The following is a 15,693-nucleotide window of genomic DNA, read 5'->3' on the forward strand; positions in this document are numbered from 1 at the left end:
GAGTTGGTGCTGGTGGTGGTAGTACTACCAGTAGTAGAGTTGGTGCTGGTGGTGGTAATACTACCAGTAGTAGAGTTGGTGCTGGTGGTGGTAGTACTACCAGTAGTAGAGTTGGTGCTGGTGGTGGTAGTACTACCAGTAGTAGAGTTGGTGCTGGTGGTGGTAATACTACCAGTAGAAGAGTTGGTGCTGGTGGTGGTAGTACTACCAGTAGTAGAGTTGGTGCTGGTGGTGGTAGTACTACCAGTAGTAGAGTTGGTGCTGGTGGTGGTAATACTACCAGTAGTAGAGTTGGTGCTGGTGGTGGTAATACTACCAGTAGTAGAGTTGGTGCTGGTGGTGGTAGTACTACCAGTAGTAGAGTTGGTGCTGGTGGTGGTAGTACTACCAGTAGTAGAGTTGGTGCTGGTGGTGGTAATACTACCAGTAGTAGAGTTGGTGCTGGTGGTGGTAGTACTACCAGTAGTAGAGTTGGTGCTGGTGGTGGGAGTACTACCAGTAGTAGAGTTGGTGCTGGTGGTGGTAGTACTACCAGTAGTAGAGTTGGTGCTGGTGGTGGGGGGTGTGTTGGCTGTGCCGGGGGCTACTAGTGTTAGCACCCGCGGTGGCGGTCTAACCCCTCTCTCTCCCCCCCCAGCGGTGGGCTGCCCGGTGGAGCGGGGCTTTGTGTTCGACGAGTGCGGCCCCCCGTGCCCGGTGACCTGCCTCAACGCCGACGTGCCCCTGGGGGTCATAGAGAGCCACTGCTTCAAGCCCTGTGTGCCCGGGTGCCAGTGCCCCGCCGGCCTGGTCCTGCACAGCAACTACTGCATCTCTCCGGACAAGTGCCCCAAGATCATCCACGGCAACTCCTCCCTGCCCCACGGCTCCCTGTGACCCCGGCGCACGCCACAACCCCCCGGCCGGGTTTGAAGGGGGTCCGCCGGCGCCTTGTACAGCGAACTGAACGAAACCGAACGGCTAGGGTGTCCCCGCTTTGTAGTTTTGTCCGAAATGGGCGTGCACAGATCTGGCTCGCTACATTCTGGGTTACTTAGTACCCAGAGTGCGACAAGAAATAAAGTGATGCTCACTTATTCCCGAAATATATCCCATGATGCACAGCCGAGTTTCACCGCCATTGTATTCTTCTAACAGAGATGTCCGGTACAGACGGCTTCACAGCGGTACATGGCCAGTTTCTAGATTCCCTGTATTGCCTGACCTAAGTGAACGAGGGAGCAAGTGAGCCCATTCAAGTATAGCCTCCGACTGCACTGGGAGATACTTCTCAACTTTTCTATTCTATACAGACACATTATTAATCGCTTTATATATATATATATATATATATATATATCTGCCTAACACACCTCACACCCAACCCCTTAAGGACTGCAGCCTTCCATTGCGTTCCAGAAGCAGAATGTCTAAAACCAAAGAACCACTATATTATTGACCTCTGAACTAGGATTACATTCTCTTTGAAACGTAATGTTGAATAGGGCATATTATATATCCATGCCGTTATTCATCGTCTGTGATTACCTTCGATCATAATTATTTATGAGCGGCTCTTTTGTGATTTTTAACTTTTCTTTACCAAGTGTTGGGACACAATGTTAATTTGTATTTTATTACAATTTTATATTACTTTTTTGTTTTTATACTACTTTATACTACTTGAAGAGGAAACTAGACTGATGGGTTGTGAATATCATAACACCAAGGCGAGGCGCATTTACAGGTTTTTTTCCCAATCATATTACACTTTTAATATCCTTAAAATCAGGAGAGCCGTCATCACGATACAAGAACCGTGAGGTGAGTAACTGAAAGAACTACAAGATAATAACTAACTACATTTCTGCTGAAAGTGAAAAACACTGTCTCAGTGGCTTTGATCTAGTTACTGCTTCCGATTGGAGCCTGCAGGTGGGGCTGCAGCTCCTTTGCAGAAACCTAATGACGGTGTTTATGATGGGGAACATGAGAAAAATGGACAGATGGAAAAAACGTAATGTCCATCGTATGTTGAACAAGGAAGCTGCATACGAAATTAAGAGAATAATTATTTAACATACCTTTAACTGAGTTACGTATTGTTTTTTTTGCTCCACTCTGGACATCCTTTTTCTGTTAAATTTTTTTTTAAAACATGTAGTAGAATATAAGCAAACATGCATTCAAATGCCAAATGTCGCACTGAGCAGGGACGATATGTATATCTCACCTTTTCAACCTCAATCACATCCCCTCCAATTGTAGTGGTAGCTCATCGATTGTTTATGTGAACACTGAGAACCGATACTGTACACTATGCAACATAACACGGTAATACTGCTTAGTGCTGTTGAATCGTATAAATATGAAAAGCTAAATATCGTTGTGTAATGTGTGTTCTTTCTTTGGAAAAGTCAAATGACAAAAACACAACATTTTGACATGGGTTTGATAGAGAACATCCATTTGTAGTTAATGTTTAGAGCACGTTTAAGGAAATGTAAACCGATGAAAAGGGCCTGAAAACATCCACTTTAAGGCTGTCTAGTGTTACAGACCACTGAGGCTAGGAGATGTGCTGACTCTTATCAGCTACATCTGCATCAGGTAGCATAGGCATACTGCGTTGCCCAAAACCACCAACTATATATATGGGTTAGTCTTAATCTGCAGGGCACCGTGGCTCCAACTCATGAACGCGTCACAAACCTGTTGATCCGACTGGATCTTATCTGCATGATCGTTCATTTGGTGTGATTGATGCTGAGAACTAATATAAGGATGTAATATAGCCAACAGTGAGTGCTGGAATTGGCATGAGGCAATGTTGCTGATCTTTGTAGGGATGTTCAATAAGTTTGGTACCCAACTCAAAAGGCAAATCTCATGTCTATTGAATTCCCACAGTTGTTTAAAAAAATGTTTCAAATGGCTGCAAGTTCATTTGGATTCTATTTCAAACTGAATTCCAACCAAATAGGTGAAAAACTGCAATTTTTCCATATAAAGTTACAATATAGCCATTGCACAACATGTTATGAAATCTTTACAAGCTGTCTAGGCCAATGGAAGTAGTAAATGGATTTAATGAATGGTACGAAATTGAATGTGATTAATAATTTGCCAGAAGCAGCAGGTAGTGACAATGTGTTTACTCAGTGATGTGTGATTAAGTGAGCATAACATGGGGGTATTTAGAATAATGTAGATTGACAAAACCATAAGACATGTAACAACAGGGAGCAAAGGCTTTCTAACTGCGGAGTGAAAAGATTAGGCTCCCTACCTATTCTTAGCAGTACCGTAATGCTAACTTCTTTGTTTGCGTCACATTCTTCTATTTGTCAAGTACATATGTACATTTCTTAAACAAAAAAATATTGTTTTTCATCCTTAACATTTGACAATTTTGCTTAAAGTATTATGTTTCCATCTTGCTTGACATCACCTCTACATTCATATAATATAAATATGTTACCTAAAGGTGTCCTGCTCACCTAAAATAACAAACATCTCATAGAAAGTGGCAGCATGGTATCTCAGCCATTTGGCAGACACAGCCTTTATTTTAGGGTTAGGGCCACAGTAAGGCGTGTCAAGTGTTTCTGTTCCCCCTCGGCTGGACTGCGATAGGCTTAATCGGATCAGAAAGGACCTTCCCTCAGGGGCCTATGACCGGGCAGCGCGTCCCTGGTTGTAACATGAACCCAATGTTGTTCCCAAAGACTGTGGTAACCATAGGGACACTGTGTATAATTTATAATCGACTACAAACGGTGGGAACATGGATGAGAAGGTGAGACACTTTTTGTTATTGTTTACCATGCATCAACTTTGGGATATGTACTGTTTTGCTCATTTCATTTCTGTGTGTGCATCTCTGGAGGTGCGCGTCGTGGATGGCTTGTACCGTGCTCTGGGTGTCCCTGCCGGAGAAAGCTTCTCCTCTGAAGATATCAGCCTAATCTACCGGAAAGTCTTCCACTACCCCTCGACGGCAGATGATGTTCTTGTCGCTATGAAGAAGGTAAACCAATGTGGATAAATGCATTATTTTCGTTTTTGTTATGGAATACGCATGACATACTATGCAGGTGCATTGCCCCTTATGCTCATGCATCAGTATTTCGTTGTACTAAATCATTTATTATACCATCTTCAACTTCGCCAGGTGGCTGGGGAAGATGAAGGGTGGTCATGTGTGGGGGAACACATCCTGGATGTTCTTTTAGAAATGCAGAAGGAGCGAGAAAGGAAAGACGAGGTAGGAATGTGATTTTCTTTTCACCTAGGCCTTTATGAGATCATACGTTACATTACAGCACATGACTCATTCCTGTTCCCCCAGTATGTACGAGGTCGCTGTCTTTGTTATTTCAGCTATACTGGTCCCAGCAGCTGCTCAACATGGGGAAACACAAGAACGGACATCTAAAGGACACACAGGAACCCACGCATCAGCGAAACCCAGATAACATGCGCTCAGATTCTAGCACCTTCAAACACGCTCAGAACATATTGTATTCAGTCTCCTCACCCCCTGGCTCTGATGACGCAGACCTTTCACAGGTTTCTGTTTCCATCACAGCTCACGTTTTGACCTTTATTCTCTCCTGTAGTTACACAATCATCCGTCACGTCTGGACATTAACGCTTACCTCCTCTTGAACCCGTACAGGCAGAACACAGCCACAGGCGTGCGCTGCGTCTGAAGAGGAGCGCTCGACAGTGCTGGGCCAGGTATCCCCCCTATCAGACGTATCCCTAAACGCCTCCTGTAAAACAAAGCTCTCTGTGAAACTCGACCCGCCTTGTGAGAAACCATGAACGTCTGCCTTGTCGCTTTTATTCCCTCTGGTTGTGTCACTGCAAGTCAATGAGTTGTTTTCCACCAACGCTAGGCTAGTGACGGAGGGCGTTCACAGCGTCGCACCCCGACATGGGCGAGCGGCTGAGCTGGAGGTCAGGGGTCACGCTCTGGGCTGTTTGACCCCGGCCGACCTCCTTTCACTGGTGGAGGTGAAGTACGCCGTGGTCACCGGGTTTCTGTACACAGAGATGCTGAGGCAGCACTACGGTACGGCTACACTGCCCCTGGGGGTCAACGGTATCGCTACACTGGAGCCTGTAAATGGCGACATATGACACCGCCAGGTGTGAGTGGGCTTAGCCGTTACTAGCCGTTTTGGAAATCTGCTGTTTTGAAAAAAGTGTGTGTGTGTGTCCACCTAGATGCGTGACGGATAGATGAGCAACGTTTGCTTCGGTCCACTGGGTAGGCCGGTAGACCGACCTATCCAGCACACAGCTAGGCGGACACGCCCTCTGGTGATGTCAGAAGAGGCCGATCAAAACGGCTCGTACCGGCTATTCACGCTCACACCTGGTGGTGTGATATGTCGCCTTCAGCGTCGCATGGGACATGTGTCTCTTTGTGTCTCTTTGTGTACTCGACCCACTACAGGTCGGAGTGCCTGGGAGACCCTGCCGCCATGGCAACAAGACAAGGAGAAGGAGGGGCTTGAGGACCTGGCTGAGCGGGCACTGGGGTCTGGGGACCTGTTGCGTTTGACCGAGCTGCCGGGGGCCTTCAGGGTTTACAAGTAATGAGCGCGCACGCACGCACACGCACGCACGCACGCACGCCGAAATGGTTACTTTAAAAAACGATATTAATCGACGCAAATGCCGACTGACGTCAAGGTGTTTGATGTCCTGGCAGGACGCTCGGGCGGGGGTTCCCGACCGGCTCCTCTGAGTCCGGTGTGCGGTCGTCTTGGTCGGCCATGACCGTCCTGACAGAGGTCTACGCCTCCCGCCAGCAGGAGACGGACTCACTGACTCACCTCAGCAAAAGGTACCACACCTTCAGTACGGCAGTTGGCCCCTCGATATGAAGAACAAAACAGAACAGAAGGAGCAAAACACATTACAACAGTGTTTTGCGCAAATCAGGTGGTCTTCTTCGTTGATTTTGCAATGTCCAAAAACAATCAAGCAAATGATGATGCCTTTGTTGACATTGACGCTGTGTTCTGTTGGCTCTTTGTCTTTGCAGGCTTGACAGGGAGAGCCTGAAGCTGTTGTTTCTTTACATCAGGCTCGCCACGTTCAGAGCCCAGACAGAGAGCAGCTCCTACGGAGCTCTGCTTGCAGCCAGACAGCTCTGGGAGACCTGGTTAAGACGACCAGACACCCCACGAAAACAGGAATTATATCAAGCTGTTGTGCCGAATTGGTAACCCCTGATCGCTTTTTTCTTTTCCACATGTGAAACCACCTTCTCCTCGACAGGCCGTGTGTCAGCAACACGGGCAGCAGGCAGGAGATGGTGGAACGGTGGCTTCATGGCGATGAGGACGAGGAGGAGAAAGAGATCCCCATCTCAGTGTCACCGCAGCAGGTACATGCATCGAGAGTTCGGTTCACCTCCGATACTGAGGGGTTACCAGTTTAACCCACGGTATAGCTCAGACTAAAGCTACCCCATTACAACAGCCAGTATTACATGCAGACACAGACTCTCTACATTGGATCCGGACCTCGGACCAATCCTAACCTAAACCTAATCCCACCAGGGGGTGCTGCAGCTGCTGGTTCTGCAGCAGAGGGCGGAGAGGCAGTACCTCCTGGGTCTGCTGCATGGGGTCTCCCTACACCAGCTCGAGGGACGGGGGAACCAGTGCCCTTTAAAGGACAGTAAGTCTGTTTTGGCTCGTCTTAGTGTAAATACTTGATATACATTTCATATCTTCTAAAAGGGGACATATTATAAAACCAGGTGCGAGTGTGATTAGCCACGACCAGCCGTTTTGAAAATGTGCCTCTTCTGACATCACAAGTGGGCGTGTCCACTTGTGATGTGTGACGGATAGATGAGCAAAGTCTGCTACAGTCCACTGGGTAGGCTGGTGGACTGACCTGTCCAGCACGCATCTAGGTGGACACGTCTACCTGTGATGTCAGAACCTTCAAAACGGCTTTGTAACGGTTAATCACACTCACACCTGGTGGTATAATACGTCCCCTTCAATGACTACTGATCCCTTCCCCCGACAGAGAAAAAACAAAGGCCTGGTTCTTTAAAAGATGGCTGCCTCAGAAGGCTGCAACAAATCGGTGGCAGCCTCCAGACACATGCTGCCCTCCAACAGTCTAACTCTCAACCACCGCAGACACATACAGCCCCCTGGCCCAGGAAGCAGCCCCCCCAGAATGAGAGCCAGGAAGGGGTAGGTTGGTCCACAGGGACTGCCAACCGATGGGGAGAGAGTGCTGCGATCCTGTTGAGGCAGCTGACAGACAGCCAGGAGGCTCAGGCTTCTGCTGTACTGCCATCGCTGCTCCGAATGGTGAGGCTCCACCACGCACACCTCTCCTGTCCACAAGCCATTCCGCAACACAATATCATCTGGGAATGGGGTACATGAATAATACATGTTACTATGGTGTGTGTGTGTGTGTGTGTGTGTGTGTGTGTGTGCGCGCTAAAGAGCATTGAGCATCTTCAGGCTCTGAGAGACAAATATCGGTCGGAATTCCAAACGCAGCATTTTGCCAACCTGCACAACATCCTCAGTCCTGACATTCCTGAGTCCTCAGTGGTCGAGGTGGGGTTAGTGATAAGCCAGGCTGGGCCAATCACAGAACTGAACAGCAATGCCGGCCTTCACAATAAAAGCGCTGCGGCTCCAGCGGAGAGCAGCGTCCCATCACACGAGGAACCGGCACCCGAACCAGGACCAGTACCAGGACCAGTACCAGGACCAGGACCAGTACCAGGAGCCATACCAGGACCAGTACCAGGAGCCGAACCAGGACCAGTACCAGGAGCCGAACCAGGACCAGTACCAGGACCAGTACCAGGAGCAGAACCAGGACCAGTACCGGCCGCTGAAGAAGTTTTTCCGAGACAGGATCTCTGCACAGGTATTATGACAAATAATAAATATCGAAGAAATAACCCCAAATCAATCCCGATCCCAACCACCACCAGGAAAACCTTCACGCTCCCGCCACATACCAGCCTTAAAGGTGTGTGATTAGCCGTTACAAACCGTTTTGAAAATCTGCCTCCTCTGACATCACAAGTGGGCGTGTCCACCCAGATGTGTGATGGACAGATGAGCAACATTTGCTACGGTCCACTGGGTAGGCCGGTAGGCTGACCTATCCAGCACCCATCTAAGACGCACACGCCCACCTGTGATGTCAGAAGAGGCAGATTTTCAAATCGTCTTGCAACGGCTGATCCCACCCACACCTGGGTGGTATAACGTCCCCTTTAACCACGTCCTCTGTGCTGCCCCGAAGGCTGCGGTGTGGCCCTAGAGGAGCCTCCCTACCTGGAGGTCCTGCGCGTGTCGGACGGCGCCGGGCCCCGCCGCGGGCCGCCGGAAGAGGAAGGGAGCTACGAGGAGGAAGAGCAAGGGGAGAGCCCCGGGAGAACACCGCAGGGCTACGAGAAGCAGGGCTCTCTGATCACGCTGGCGTGGAGCAAGCAGACGCAGTGCCACTCCGAGGCGGCCGCCGTCGCCCCCGTCTGCGGAGGTCCAGGGGAGTGCGGCGTGCACGTGGGGACGGGGGTCGTCGACGAGGCCAGGGAGGCGCACATGGAGGTGTTGGTGGAGCCGCCGCCGGGTCAGTGCAGAGTACGTACGGCAGGAGAAGATACTGCCGCCGCTCTGTTGAGGCGAGCCAGTCCAGCGCGCTGTGATCAAGGCCAATTCAACCACGTTCGCCGTTCGGGGGTCGGTGTTTGGGGCAACTAGTTCAAATGTGTTCCACAGTTTGTGGTGGGTCTCAACAGTGTCATACAATATGATGTACGTAGGGCTGGGCAGATTTTCTTTTTGCACTGCCAGCCTTCCTAAGAAAATGTAATCCATCTGGAGTGATCTTCTGAAGGATTATTATAGTATTTGAAATGCTTAGGGTCGTGCGATGTTGTTCGGCCTTTGAGACCGGAATTGTGATCAGGAAAAATTTCTAATCGCCACTTCTTCCCTCCTGATGATGCCTGTGCCAAAGGTTGAAATGCACATCAGCAAACACCAGGTGGAGAACGAGCAAGATCCCTCCGAAGGCAGCTTCCAAGAACATGGTTTTGCGACAGAGAACAGAGCGGTTGCACCATTACAGCCCCTGGTTCCTTCTACTGAGACTCAGCAGCAGTTGCAGCCGGAGCCGTACATGACCTCCAACCACATGACAGGAGAGGCATGCAGGGACCAGGCAGAAGTGGAAGTCTGCTCGGTCCAAAGTGCAGAAGGGCCGTGGGCTCATAAAGGAAACGAGCTGCTTCCAGCTGAGGACCGTACCGGCGTCCCACCAACCACAGTAAGAGAAGACTCACCAACGTCCGCTCAGCTTCTGTAAAAGCACTCAGGAGCGGTCAGCATGGTTAGACATGAACTATTTAAAGACAGTCCTGTTCCTTTTTACTCAGCCCAGAATCAACCATTTTTCTTCTGCCCAACAGGAGATCGAGTTCCCAGAGGAAAAGAGGGAGATGGATGCAAGTTTGTGGAAAGGCCACAAAAGGAGGGAGCCGGTGTCGTTGATGGAGAGGGAGAAGACGATGAGGAACCTGGTAGACATGCAGAGGAAGGTCGAGGAGAAGCAACAGAGAGACAGAGACAGGCAGCTGCTAAGGGTCAGGAGAAAGAAACAATGATCAATTATACTTGGTTCGTGTTGGTCAGCGTTGCAACATTTCTTTTGTTTTTACTTTTGAAGGTTCAGGAGCGACTTTCGATTGTTCAGAACAAAAAGGCAGAAGAGGATCTGCTTGGTCTGAAACAGAAAGAAGCACTGGAGCACCTCACACACAATCTGCCCCAGGTGACGTTCTACACACTCTCACACACACACAATTGAATCCTCCAGCAGATATGAAAAGGTTGCTTTTGCACGTTTTGGCACTTCCCAGGAAGATAAGCTTCAGCAGAAGACCGTGGTCCGAGCCCGGCTAGACCAGCTGAGGAGAGAGAGATCCTGTGTGATGCAGTCCAAACGAGACCGGTGAGGAACCACTTGGTCAAGCTCTAAAGATGTACAGATGCTGTGACGGTTGTTTGACTGTGGTGCACTTCCTCCTCCTCTCTCGTCCATATTAGGAACACCGCTGGCTTTAAAGAACTCCTGGGTCCAGTGGTCCACACTTCAGACACAGAGAACAGCACAGAATAACACAAAGCCAACCACTTTCACGCAATACCAGCTCCCCACCATCCCATTGTGTATCGCATACATGCAACGCATTCCCTACTAATGAAATGGTTTAACAGATGATTCAGAACTGATGTATGGATTGCATCTGATCCAATACCAGTGTTCCCAATCTGTTCTATTGCTTCCATTGATCGTAGTGTGTTTTAGAACAAATGCACAAATTCATAAATCCTTTTCTTGTTCATGTCATTTACATGAAGAAACATTTAACCAAACTGCTTGACCATGTCTGTACACAGCCATGACTTAACAAACAATATGTCTTGTAAATGACACGTGAATGAGACTTGGGGAAGAATAGTGAATATAAATACCAAGAAATAAAGATTCAACAAAGACAACGGTCCTATATGGTAACTTTTTAATATAGTTCATCTTGACAGATAGGCATAAACACGCTCAATCATTTGCAATTGACCTCAAGTTTTCTGTAGGTTCTCTGTGGCCTAAATAAGATGATACAATACATGCCACCAGCCTAGAGAGGTTCCCGTTCACTCCTCTATGTCCACATAACATTAGCAACAGAACAGGTAACCCACAGGCTATTTTGAAATACAAGTGCTGTGACCTCAGAATGGACCATAGATGCACCTCTGCACTAGAACAAGTATTTACAGGCTCATTGGGAGAGGGGTTGTGTCAAAATGTCCTTGGGCAAATCGCTTGGCGTCACACCTCCTTAACGGCAAAGATGCATATTAACACAGGAGTCAAGCACAGAGGTTTTCCTAATCAGATGGTGCTTGGTCACTGGACTTAAGTATAGAAAGTGCTTATTTGTTTATTTATTATCAGTGCCCTTTTCCTTCTAAAAACTATTTGATCTAATGTCCAAACCCAAAACATAATAAAAAACGGTTACAGGAAACGCAACATTCCACCGTGGCTCCCAGACATATCCATTAATATGAGTCTTCGACTCAGAGGTACAACTCAAACTTGGGTTCATGTGTTGCATTCTTAATGTCTCACTAAGCAACTTAAAGAGGTATTGACCCGAGAAAATATGGTATCCAACAAAGACGCGTTGGTTATTACTACAAATATCTCCAATATTAAGCTTCAATATCAATATCAATATTCAATATAGTAGTCAAAGAAAAGCTGGGTCATTCTCAGATCCAAGATAACCCATTAAATTACAGGAAGGGCCCGAGATACCCCACCCGATTACCTCGGTACAAGGTGAAGACATGCTTTGACGGCTGTCCTCAGGTCAGATCCTACCAATTTGGGATCTTTGATTGCAGGAACACTTGCAAGGTACAGAAAGTCGCGATGGCAAATCTTAATGCAACATCCTACATTCTTGACACGGGACCTGGATGTGCGAGTTCTGCGGCAATTCGGTACCATGCGCTCGCATGGGAAAGACTAGACTACACCTTATACAAGATGGCAGATGGTGCAATACTTGCATTCTATACACTATTCGGGCATGTTGCCCCGGTGACATGGAGAAGCCTAGCATGGATTTTCGGAGGGTTTCATTAAACGTAGCCGATAAAGGAATATTCACCTCGCTGATGACGGACGATCACTGCGGTCCATAAACATTATATTGGTCACACATCCAGCCACACTAGAACTGGAGAGAATGAGCATGACGGGTGTCAGAGACTCTCCTTTCCCCAGGAATTGAGAAAAGAGAGGAATGTGCGCGTATGTGTCAACTCGGGGCCTTGTGTGGGAGCAGTGGTACTCAAGGTGTGAATGTGGATGTGTGCGTATGTTGTCGTTTGTGTTGTGTTGTCGTCGGGCACACGGGTCTCTCCTACTGGTGCGCGCACTGCACCCCGGGCCCGTGCGGACCCCCCTCCTCGTCGGAGCTGTCGTTGTACGCCTCCCGCCGGGCGCCGCTGCTCGCCCCCGGGGCTCGGTCGAAGTCGCTGAGCTCCACCTCCTCCACGTCGGCGGAGATGATGGGGTGCTCAGCGCGGGCGGGGAGCAGGTCTTCAAGTTCCTGGGGAACAGCCACAAGCTCACTCCGTGTCTAACACAATAGGCGTTCCCCTTTTTTTTTAAATATCTAGAAAATACAATGCTGCTGTTGTTGTTTTTTGTAATCAGGCGTCATGTGTTCTAACTTACAACTAGTTTTTCAGGGTTAATCCAGTTATTGTCGGGGAACTGAACTTCAAACTTCATGTACAGGTCTCCCTTCTCAAAGGGATTCCTGTACTGGGGCATTCCTTCTCCTTTCACCACCTGGATGCAGCCTGTCAGACACAAGACAAAGAGCGACAGTCGGACTAATCTCAAACCAACACTAAGATTTACAATTCGCTATGTGCGCCCAATTTCATCCCGTATCAAGCGGTTTTCGATTGTCTAATCTCAAACCAAAAGATAAATCTACCACACTTGAAAACTGAAAAAGGGCTTTCTGTGTTACAAAGTCTTCTGATAAAACATCATACGTGTATGGGACCATATACTTTTCAAACATCAGAAGAAAGGGCATGTACCTGGCTCTATGACCTTGCCAGGTGGGCTCTTGACAAGAAGCTGGCGCCCATCGAGGTGTGCCACGGTGATCTGGAAGCCACAGAGAGCCTCCACCAGGCCAATGCGCTGGGTCATATGAAGGTTACTGCTTTCACGGTTGAAATACTAAAAAGAAAAATAATTGTTTATTAGACATTTAACACATTGCTTCAAATCAACCACCAGATCAGAGCACCCTCCCTGGATAGTCCATTATTATTCGAGTTCGATAAATGTTCCTTTAAATTGAGACTTTCTTTTTGTTATCATTGTGTAATTGTGTGGCTGATGATAAAAAAAATGCGCTATCGGAATCGGCCCTAAAAAAAATCTGTATCGGTCGATCCCTACTGGATGCATCATAATCCTCCATCCCAACCAATACACTGAGCATTACGCCCGGGCAGAGGTTCATCCCAGTGTGTACCTCATGTTCCTTCTCCTGCAGCACCAGGACAATGTCTCCTGGTTCAACGTTTGGTGCCTGGTCGGCCTCCCCGGAGAAGGTGATCTTCTGGCCGTGCTTCATGCCTTTGTCTACATGCACCTCCAGAAGCTTGTTCTCCTTGCACACCTTCTGGCCCTCACACTTCTTACAGCGGTCCTTTTCATTAATCAACTCTCCTGCACTCGGAGAGGAAAAGACGACGTTAGGATTTTTACACTGCACGTCAATGTATTCTTAACTTGCACATCTGCTCATAAGCTTTTTCTGAAACAATTGATTGATTCATCATTTGGTCGACCCCCTAACTGCAATAGTCAATCACCTTATTTCCAAGGAACTATTTATGGATTATAATAATGATAATTGCTTCAAAGTTAGTGATTAACTGAAGTATTATTACAAAGCATTTTCTGCTTATTGCTGCAGGACTGCAAATGTTTCGGGTTTCTGATTGTTACAAATTGAATACCTCCTTGACTGCTCGTACATTCATACTATTTCTAGCCTTTCCAAAGCATGACTAAATCCAAAGACTGCCCATGGATTGAACCAAAGACAGTGTAAGGGGGGTGTCCTAAAGATGTGGCCTGTAAAGCCCTGTGAGCTTTAATTGTGATTAAGGGCTATACAAATAAAGTCCACTTGACTTTACAGTCTTTTGGATTTTAGAGTCTGTATTTGTTCGGTCGCAGCACACCCTCTCCGCTGCAGTCTGTGCAGACTGACTGCATCTGTTGGACCATGCCAGGTGCCAGTTGTCTGATCATGATCCTCATGCCACGCCCTCTACATGCGACACACTTCTGCACGGCTCCAGCCTTGCCCCCTTGGCTAAAGGACAATAAGCAAAGCAACAGACAGGATTAGGGGGACATGACAGCCAACACGATTGAGTTAAGGTTATCATGTCAATGTTCAATTGTGCTAAATGTTTAATTGAACAAGACTCACCCGTTACAGGAGCTACATAGAACATTCTTACTCAGCTGTAGTTTGGTGGTTTTGCCATTGTACATGTCTTCTAGGGAAACTCTGCGACAGATAACGAACCAGGTTAAAATCCCCCAAAAAAGGCAGCTTCATATTCTTTGATTCACACCAAAAAGGGGCCATTTGAGCATTCCAACTGGAGCCTCGTGCCAACTCACTTGAGGGGGTGCACCATATCCTCTCCTCTCCGCCTGCCCCCATTACGACCCCCTCTGCCCCCTTGCCCCCCCATGAAGCCAAACAGTCCTCCACCGAAGATGTGAGAGAAGATATCATCCATGCCTGGCCCACCTCCGCCAGCTCCCTCTCGTAGTCCCTGCTCTCCATAGCGATCATAGAGCTCCTTCTTCTCAGGGTTTGTCAGCACTTCGTATGCAAAACTAATCTCCTTGAACTACACAGAAACATCAAACAGTTATGATATGAAATTAATCATAACATCTTTTTTTTAGAAAATTGTATTCCTCATAAAAATTACGAGGACCCCCTTAAAACTGTTGTATGATAACATTATAATTGTGTTTTGGTGACTCATACCTTATCTCCGGCATCAGGGTTCTTATCAGGGTGATACTCCTTGGCCAGTTTGCGGTAGGACTGTAAACCACAAACCAATAACATTAACATCCCTAATAATAGTTTAGCTTGAGGCTGATATCGTTGGGCTACTAGTGTAAACGCTTCAAGGGACAACAAACTAACATCGCTATCATCGGTGAACTGCGTTGCCTGGTCGCTGTCGAGTTTGAGGCCCTGTTGTCAGAAAACCGTGACACTGCAACTAGGCACGCAGCTTGAGCAGACAGCCTTTGACAACGACCTCTTTCTGTAGCAGGGCCGACGGACGTTAGAACTAGAGACTATATATTCAAGATAAGGATATGGATCATGTAAATATCAGCTTGTATATACATAAGCATCACACGGTGATGGTGGTTTAATGTAGCGTTAATCATATTCAGAACATCAGCGTTACCCACCTGGCAAGAAGCAATGTGACAACACATAACCCAAACAAGGACTCACTCCCAACACCACATTATTGCACAAAGGTGGCAAGCTTCAATGTATGCTTTAAACCAACTTTTAAGAGTCGAGAAGCGATGAATGGACACGCTCGGCGACTGCAGAGGGATCAACACAATTAGCTAGTCAGCTAAAGGCAGCGCGAGCGAATCTTCCTCCCCTTTTCGATTGGATTAGCATTAAGGCTCCTTCAGTGCCCCCGTCCCGGGGGGTACGGGGTGTCGACCCGCACCGTACCCTCACACACACCGTACTCTGCACGGCGGAGCCTCACACCGCGGAGCCCTTCACAAACCCTAGCTAGCTAGCGCTTCGCATGGTGTGTGTGTGTGTGTGTGTGTGTGTGTGTGTGTGTGTGTGTGTGTGTGTGTGTTGAACTAACGTTAGCTAAGACGAGCTAAAGAGCAGCCGCTAGAAAGGCCACGCTCGGCAGGATGGATGTCGAACGAACCTTCTCGCTGTTGGCGGCGTCGGCTTGAAAACCACGTACCTTTTTGAGTTCATTTTCGGTGGCGGTCGGCGAA

The 15,693-nt window shown here is 47.9% G+C and overlaps 2 protein-coding genes across 2 annotated transcripts in view; one reads left to right on the forward strand and one right to left on the reverse strand.

The window, feature by feature from the left end:
• The window catches only part of kcp (kielin cysteine rich BMP regulator), a 43,696-nt gene extending 41,397 nt beyond the window's left edge, over nt 1-2,299 (forward strand). The window contains exon 46 of the mRNA XM_079743798.1: nt 638-2,299. Coding sequence (XP_079599924.1) covers nt 638-876 — 239 coding nt within the window. The 3' untranslated portion in view covers nt 877-2,299. The remainder of the gene's footprint in view (nt 1-637) is intronic.
• Nucleotides 2,300-10,578: 8,279 nt separating this feature from the next.
• On the reverse strand, nt 10,579-14,327 carry dnaja2b (DnaJ heat shock protein family (Hsp40) member A2b). Its single transcript, XM_079743068.1, has 7 exons — nt 14,302-14,327; nt 14,105-14,185; nt 13,851-13,984; nt 13,133-13,329; nt 12,687-12,831; nt 12,310-12,437; nt 10,579-12,181 (listed from the first exon to the last, which is right to left on the reverse strand). Exons 1-7 carry the CDS (start codon nt 14,316-14,318, stop codon nt 11,993-11,995), a joined length of 891 nt encoding a protein of 296 aa, XP_079599194.1. The 5' UTR covers nt 14,319-14,327; the 3' UTR covers nt 10,579-11,992.
• Between the last annotated feature and the right edge of the window lie 1,366 nt (nt 14,328-15,693).

Source organism: Pollachius pollachius, assembly GCF_949987615.1.
Source record: "Pollachius pollachius genome assembly, chromosome: 9".
Taxonomy (NCBI): Eukaryota; Metazoa; Chordata; class Actinopteri; order Gadiformes; family Gadidae; genus Pollachius; species Pollachius pollachius.